Below are 8,469 nucleotides of genomic sequence, written 5' to 3'. Positions count from 1 at the left end.
CATCTCCTATCATCTCTAATTCCTCTTATTCTAATTCTAATATCTCACTTTCTCCTGATTTACCTTCTACATCTCATCCTATCGTATCTGGCAGTCCATATGATCACTAGAGCTAAAAATGGAATTTTTAAACCCAAGACTTTAACTGCTGCTACTTCTTCTAATGAGCATGTTGAACTTCACCTTATTATACCTTGCTCTGCAAAGTTTGCTCTAGCCATTCCAGTTTGGAGGTGTGCTATGACAAAAGAGTTTATGGCTTCCTTAAGAATAAGACTTGGTCTCTCAACTTTTTGCCTCCTCGAAAGAATTTGATAGGCTGCACTTGGGTGTTTAAACTCAAAAAACATGCTGATTGTTCTATTGCAATACATAAAGCTAGATTGGTTGCTCAAGGATTGTCTCAAGAAGCTGGTTTTGACTTTCTTGAGACTTTTAGCCCAGTTGTCAAGCCTAATACAGTTAGGCTTATCCTAAGTATTGTTGTCACTTTTGGATGGGATATTAAACACTTGGATGTAAACAATGCATTTCTTAATGGGGATTTAGAAGAAGAAATTTATATGAAGCAGTTCCCTGGGTTTGAACAAGGTCCTCCAGGCATGGTCTGTAAGCTCAATAAAGTTTTATATGGTCTTAAACAGGCTTCTAGATCATGGTTTCTCATGATGCAGTCTACCTTTATTGGTCTTGGTTTTACTCAGTCTAAAGCTGATCATTTTCTGTTTTTTCATCAAGACCAAGTCAGAAACTATCTATCTTCTTCTTTACGTTGATGACATGCTCATCACGGGAACACTCAATCTGGAATTGCTGGAGTTGTCGATTAGCTGAATAAGAAATTTTTTTGAAAGATTTGGGGAAAGTGAAGCATTTTCTTGGGATTGAGGTATCAAAAACTGTTCTTGGCCTACATCTTCCCAAGCTTCCTACATTATCGATTTACTAAACAAAGTAAAGATGGTTGATGCTAAGCCACATCCTACACCTATGTTTCTGACTTAAAGCTATGCAAGACAGAAGGAGAGCCTACGATTGATGGGAAATTATACAGAAGTATAGTTAGGGGTCTGCAGTATGTCACCATTATTAGGCCAGAACTTAGTTTTTCAATTAACAAGGTGAGTCAGTTTGTGGCATGTCCTTTGGAATCTCATTGGAAAGCTGTGAAATGGATTTTAAGATACTTAAGGGGCTAACTGGATTTTCAGATTCTGATTGGCTTCCGACATTGATGACAGAAGATCAACATCTAGATATGCGTTTATTTTGGGGATAACCTTGTTTCTTGATGTGCAAAGAAACAAAAGGTCTTATCTCGGTCAAGTATTGAGGCAGAGTACAGGAGTTTAGCTACTGTGGTCTGTGAAATAACATGGATCAAGTCATTGTTAAAGGAGTTGCGTATTCCAATTCAAGGATCACTCATTGTTCGGGTAGATGATTTGAGCACAATTGTTTTGGCCTCCAATCCAATTCTACATTCAAGAACTAAACATATTGAGTTAAATATTCATTTTATTAGAGATAAGGTTGCAGCAAAGGAGATAGATCTCATACATGTTCCATCCATTGACCAAGTCGCGGATATTTTAACCAAACAACTGAGTCAGCAATTCTTCTCGAGGCCCATAAAAAAATTGGGAATTTGTTCTCGCACCTCTCAAATTGAGGGGATGTGTTAACATATGTGTTGCTAACAAGGATGCCCATGCAGATTCATACATTAGCAATGAGTCCAATACAGGAAGTGCTACACCAAGAGACGTGGCATCATCTCTCATAAGCTGGAAGGATATACTCCTTGGACCACTTTGCAAACAAAACAAAGGAAAGAATGAAGAGCACGTGGCATGTGGTCCAAGAGATCTAATGCAGTGTTGATTTTCTATTGGTTGCACTAACTGTAGTTTGTTAGGCTAGAATCTTTATCTATTTGCTTGTGGTTTTATATATAACATAGCTGAGAACGTTATGGTCATGATTCCAGAATTTGAATTAGTCACACTACAATTCTATTTTAGCTATGAGTTTATTTTACTTTATTGCTTCTGCACCAAAACTTTCAAGAGAGAGTAAAGTAAGAGAGATGGAAAAATAGAGATGATGTTGTTTCCATTTTAGGAAACGTTTCATTTTTAATGGACATCTCAAAAAGGACAACGTTTCATTTCTAATGGGACAGAGGGAGAGAGAGTAGCAATTATGAGGCCGCAACTTTTATTTTTCCAGGTTGACTTTGCTTTTACCACTAATACTACAATTACTTGTTTTTTTTATAATTACCAAGGGTATCCACCAGTAAGCCTAGTGATTATTTCCCCCCTGATTCGTAGGCATCTCAATGGGTGGAACAACTGACCTAAGGATTTAAAGATGCTCCATACCCAAAGGCAGAGATCGATCCCTCCACTCGACCACACCCCTTGGGTTAATACTGCAATTACTTTATGTGATATTGGTATTGTAAACACCCTACAATTGACATTTGGACCCATCATAAAAACCCTAAATTCCCCACTATCTATATATTATACTCCGTATATATATAGAGAGTTGTAATCAAATGCAAACTCTAAATATTGTAGAAACTCCAAACTATGATCTGGACTCTTAGAAAATATCAATAAAAAATATCAACACAGCATCAACGGTTGACACCGTGTTGACATTGTATTGACATCAGAAACTTGAAATTTTACATTGTGTTAACATTGAGTTGATACTGTGTTGTCATTATATTAAAGAGTTTGAAGTTTATAAATATATAAAGTTTGCATTTTATGACTAGTTAGTTGAGTATCTCTACCAACATTTTTTTCTAGTTTACCACTAATAGTATCATCCCTACATTCAACAATTTCCACTCTTGTAAGATCACAAGTTTGAATCTACAGTTAAAAAGTGTTGTTTGTATTTATTCAATAATAATTAAACTAGAAGCGGTATGAACTTATGATAACTTAAAATCAAAGCCACAATTACTTAGTAGCGCAAGCTTAACTAAATTGAAAAAGGCCAAATGCTTGACAACTAAGCACGCAAAAGATCTCATAATTTGTTATAATGTCAACAGTCACATAGTAATAATAATAAAAAAAAAAGTCAAATCATACATAAATTCTAATGTGATCCACTTCAATAATTATACTCATACATTTTTTACTATAATTTTATTTTATTATTGTATGTGTATATGCAAAATAATAATTTAAGCTTTGACGAGACTAGTGGTGATGAATTATTAGGGGAATAATCATATATAATCACGTTCCGCAAATGTAGGCGAAAGGTATGAGAAAGCTCCAATTTTTTCAATTTTTCATCTACTAATACTTACGTATTAAGCGATAATTACGGTTACCTTTATCTAAAATGCTACTACTTCATATTTCTTGCGCATTTTATATTTCAATATGTTTCAAATCTACTTACAAAGACTTACACCCTCTCTTCTAATGTCAAAAAAATGGTTCGAAGTGTAAAATATGCACGAAAATTATTACGATTCATGTTCGAAAGTTTTGAAAGATTTATTTTAGAATAATATATGGACATTATTTGAAATTATACATTCGTGATTCAACGAACCAATAAATTGATAAACAAGGTACGATCAAGATATCACTTGGGTTACAAGAAAAAAAAACAATTGATTTAAGTAATCCTTGATCAAATATTAAACGAAATCCCTGCAAAATCTCAGGATCAGTCAGAAATATTAATATGTTTATGCAAAATTGAAAATTACTCTCATTAAATGATTGATCGTCACGTGCCAAATTTGCTTAATGCAACTGACATTGTAGTGTGTACAGTGTTATTTGATAATCGAACTGGTCTATGGGCTAAATGATTTTTTATAAACTTGTTTTATATATGGAGTAAATAATATAGAAATAAAGTGAGTTAGATTTATTATTTTGTATAATTTATGATATATGTAGTACTCCCTCCGTTCCATAGTAATGGAGGCAAAACTTTTCGGCACAGAGATTAAGAAAAATTGTGTTAGGTGAGTTAAGTAAAGAGAGAATAAAGTGGAAAATAAAAAAGGTAGAGAGATGAAGAGAGAAAAAAGTAAGAGAGAGTAAAGTAGGTGTGGAAAAATGTGTTGACTTTTACTAAAAAGGGAAATGACTCTATTACTATGGAACGGACGGAAATGGAAAAACGCCCTTATTACTATGGAACGGAGGGAGTAGATTTTACATATTAATTTAGTGACTAATTTTTTATTTTATTTATTTGTGATGGGGGCATTGGTTAATTTGTTTTGTTTTGTTTCAAACACCTTTAATTAAAGTAAATAGTTGTATATTAAAATGAGCCACGTGGTGGGACGAGGGATTATGTGAATAAACATATTCTGTGAAATTATTGTTTTGGAAAATTAGTACTTTAAAATAGTATACTACAAAAGTTATTATACAAATATATTAATAGTATACTCATACAGTAAACAAAAGATTTTACGCGAATAAATATTCAAACGCAACTTAGTTGATAAGAAACTTAGTTGATAAGATGATTCTATCCCATTTAATAAGTCGAAGATTTGAGTCATCATAGGCCAGTAACAAAATAATACTTATACTTATATTCTTAATTAAAATACATGCTACGGTCATTATCCACGGCATACTATATACCATATGTTCATTATGTTGTAATTTGGGATTGTAAAATCGTAATGCCACATTGATATTAATTAAAACTAATATAAGCAAATACCATATGTTGTAATTTGGGATTGTAAAATTGTAATGCCACATTGATATTAAATTAAAACTAATATAAGTATACAATGCGGTCAATAGCATGTTGTCGTATCTTATAGAAAACTTTAAAATAAAGTTGGATGAAAATGCAAGTTGTAAACCTAATTTGATTTTAGTCCTCATGTGAGCATGTGATGTGGTCTGCGACAAATAGAGACTTATCGGATCACCTTTTTGTGGCAAACTGTAGCCTCTACCGCTCCCATTATAGCTTTGGTTTAAACTCCTACACCAATTTCATTCAATTTCTTTGCAATAAATGCTACTACCAACATATTATCTGCATTAAATTATTTTGTGGTCAACTGTTTTACTCTTATATGCACAAACACATATTACCATCACATGCACTAGCTAGTTATTTGCTCCCAAAGATATAACTATACTACTACTTGAATTGACTTTTAATAGTATAACCTTTTTTTGAATTAATAATGAAACTAGAATAGGGGACTATAACATTGCCCCAAATTCATAAAATAATGAAAATAAAACATTATTCCAATTATCAATCATTAATAATGAGAAATACTAAGAAAAATTAGTCGGCCGAATATCATGGCCTCACCAATGTGACAATCATTACCTAACATGGATGGATGCCACCCCACAAAAACACACACTAGCTACACACACTTCACTTTTAACTAACACCATAAATTCAACTACTCTTATAAATGGCTTCGCCAAATACAACGTAATCCTATAAATATACCTCTCCCAAATAAGATTTCGCTACATATATACCAAATTTATTTAACATGAAGACGCTTTTCGTCGTCGTCGTCCTCTTCCTCGTCCTGATCCCGGCCAATGCCGCGGCCGCGTCGTCCAAGAGCCAGTTCCTGGCCGTGCAGAACGCGGCCAGGGCGGCGCTGGGGCTGCGGCCGCTGGCGTGGGACCGGAGGATAGCGCGGTACGCGGCGGTGTACGCGCGGCGGCGGCGCGGGGACTGCGAGCTGCGGCACTCGGGGGGGCCGTACGGGGAGAACATCTTCTGGGGGAGCGGGGGCGCGTGGACGGCGGCGGAGGCGGCGGCGGACTGGGTGGCAGAGCGGCGGCAGTACAGCTACAAGTCGAATTCGTGCGCGGACGGGCAGCAGTGCGGGCATTACACGCAGATTGTGTGGCGGGAGACGACGAGGATGGGTTGCGCCAAAGTGGTGTGCGACGGAGGGAAGGGTGTTTTCGTCATTTGCAACTACGATCCGCCGGGGAATTACGTTGGAGAGAGGCCTTATTAGTTAACCTCATTAGTAATTACGCTAAACTATACTGTGGTATATATATATGATTTTTAATTAATACTATAATACATATATATAGTTTGTAATTTTTAAACTTTTTTGGGTGGTTTGTAACTATGTATATAGGACATAGCGCTACTAATGAGGTGCATCGCAAAAAATAGAGAAACGGAGACGAATGGTGATATGATAATTAAGTCGGTATATCCTTCATCTTTGAAAACTATAATGTTTGACTATTAGTTGGGTAGACGTTACTACCTCCGTTCCATAATAATAGAGTCATTTTCTTTTTTTAGTAAAAGTCAACACATTTTTTCACACCTACTGTACTCTCTTTTACTTTTTTCTCTCTTCATCTATCTACTTTTTTTCATTTTCCACTTTATTCTTCCTTTACTTAACTCACCTAACACAATTTTTTCTTAATCTCCATACCAAAAAGAAACGCCTCCGTTACTATGGAATGGAGGGAGTATATACTATAGCACGTGTGACTACTTTTACTTGAATAGTGTGTCGTACTCCCTAATGTTAACCACCACCCCGTATGAGTATATGTTAACATAAACATCCTTTATTTCAGTAGAGAGGTAAATGCAGATGGAGTATATTTTATTTTGTTATATGCACTTTACGGTCTTCGCATTTTAAAATATCAATATATATCTCTATAATGATTTTTATACTACTTCATTAAGAACCACACTTTGACCGGACACTAGTTTTAAGAAATGTAAAGAAAAATTGGTTGAAAAAGTTAGTGGAATGTGGGACCCATTTTTTTATATTGTTTTTATAATAAAACGTGAGTGAATTGAGTTAGTGGAATGTGAGACCTACTTATGATAAAATTGAAGTGTGACTCTTAATTGGGGACGGACCGAAATGGAAAAGTGTGACTCTTAATCGGGGACAGAGGGAGTACTATTTTGTAACTTCTTTTTTACTACCTCCGTTTTTTAAAAATAGGGAGGTTTGAAACGGCACGGGTTTTAATGCATAATTTAGTAAAGTAAGAGAGATAGAGAGGTAAAAGTAAGAGAGATAGAGAGAAAAATTGGTAAAGAAAGAGAGAGGGAGAGAAAAAAGTAATGAAATTAATGTTAGTAGATGATGGGGTCCACTTTATTAGGGGTGTAAAAATTTTCTAAAGTGGAAAGTTTGAAAGTTGCTACTTTTAAGGAACAGACTAAAAAGGAAAGAGTTGCTATTTTTAAAAAACGGAGATAGTATGTATTTGTATTTTTTGACTTGAAACCTATATTAATCAATTTGTATCAAATGATTGTTGGAATCTAAGTCCGATCAAAACATTTTGAATGGATAGTATAAAATACGGAATATTTAATTTATAAAATTAAATGATATAGAATCTATCTACTATCCGAGTAGTCAATAGTGGTATATTCATTGTTTACTAAATCAATTCTTAGTGAGTAAGAAATAACCGTTTAAATTTGGTCACTATATGGAGTTTATGAGAGGAGCTATGAGATTAACTGACATGTGTGTTAATCAATCACATATTGGTCTAAGAGCCTTCATTAAACTTGTAACAATTAATGTGCACAAAAATGGGCTGCAATGCCCACACGCGTGCGCGATGCCGTTACCCGCCTCGTTATGCCGACTTAATAAAATGGTACACATTAAAATAAATATAAAACTCCACGATCTAGGAGCTCTATCGTAGATATCGCCAAAATTAGAATTTTGCCAAGTCCTTTTAACAATACTTCCTCCGTTTCATAGTAATAGAGTCATTTTGCCATTTTGGTATGTTCCATATTAACAGAGTTCATTTCCCTTTTTAGTAAAAGTTAACACATTTTTTCACACCTACTTTACTCTCTCTTACTTTATTCTCTCTCCATCTCTCTACCTTTTTCATTTTCTACTCTACTCTACCTTTATTTAACTCACCTAACACATTTTTTCTTAATCTCAATGCCGAAAAGAAACGCCTCCATTACTATGGAACGGAGGGAGTATTACATTAAAGTTTAAACATACGTGACAATATCTCTAAAGTACGAGGACCACAAATATGTTAGTGACAAAGTATAAAGTATGAGATTAATAAATTAATGTTTTATACTCCCCCGTTTTGCGTGAAATCTTCAGTCTTCTTTTGTCTTGATCGTAGCTTCCAGATGGAAGGTGGACGAATGTAAACTATGTTAGAGATTGAGGAATTTAGAACTATTGACTGGACTAAGATGTAAAGCACATGGATCCCTTTCAATGATGAATGTTGAACAATATTCATAAACTTGGAGACTAATTTTCTGATTAGGTTACAATTCTAGCCTCAAAAGGTAATTCTTGGCTCGAATTATGTCAAATTGCGATGCCCATCAATCTCAACGGACCGCTGAGTTGAAGTCCAAACTGCTGACTTCAACGTGGAATCTCGGGCGCTTGCTCGGCGGACCGCT

At 35.0% G+C, this 8,469-nt stretch overlaps 1 protein-coding gene across 1 annotated transcript; it reads left to right on the top strand.

Annotated features, from left to right (window-relative positions):
• Positions 1–5,439: 5,439 nt before the first annotated feature.
• On the top strand, positions 5,440–6,337 carry LOC125196654 (pathogenesis-related protein PR-1-like). The gene has a single exon (XM_048095251.2). The coding sequence runs from the start codon at positions 5,543–5,545 to the stop codon at positions 6,023–6,025; it is 483 nt and encodes a 160-aa protein (XP_047951208.2). The 5' UTR covers positions 5,440–5,542; the 3' UTR covers positions 6,026–6,337.
• Positions 6,338–8,469: the final 2,132 nt, after the last annotated feature.

This window comes from Salvia hispanica, chromosome 4, assembly GCF_029641045.1.
Source record: "Salvia hispanica isolate PSC_SH4W2 chromosome 4, Shi_PSC_v1, whole genome shotgun sequence".
Lineage (NCBI taxonomy): Eukaryota > Viridiplantae > Streptophyta > Magnoliopsida > Lamiales > Lamiaceae > Salvia > Salvia hispanica.
Note: the sequence above shows the minus strand (reverse complement) of the source record. Positions and strands in the feature narration are given on the sequence as shown.

Bases quoted from the DNA above. Each gene is read 5' to 3' on its own strand.
- LOC125196654 (XM_048095251.2), top strand. From the start codon at position 5,543: ATGAAGACGCTTTTCGTCGTCGTCGTCCTCTTCCTCGTCCTGATCCCG.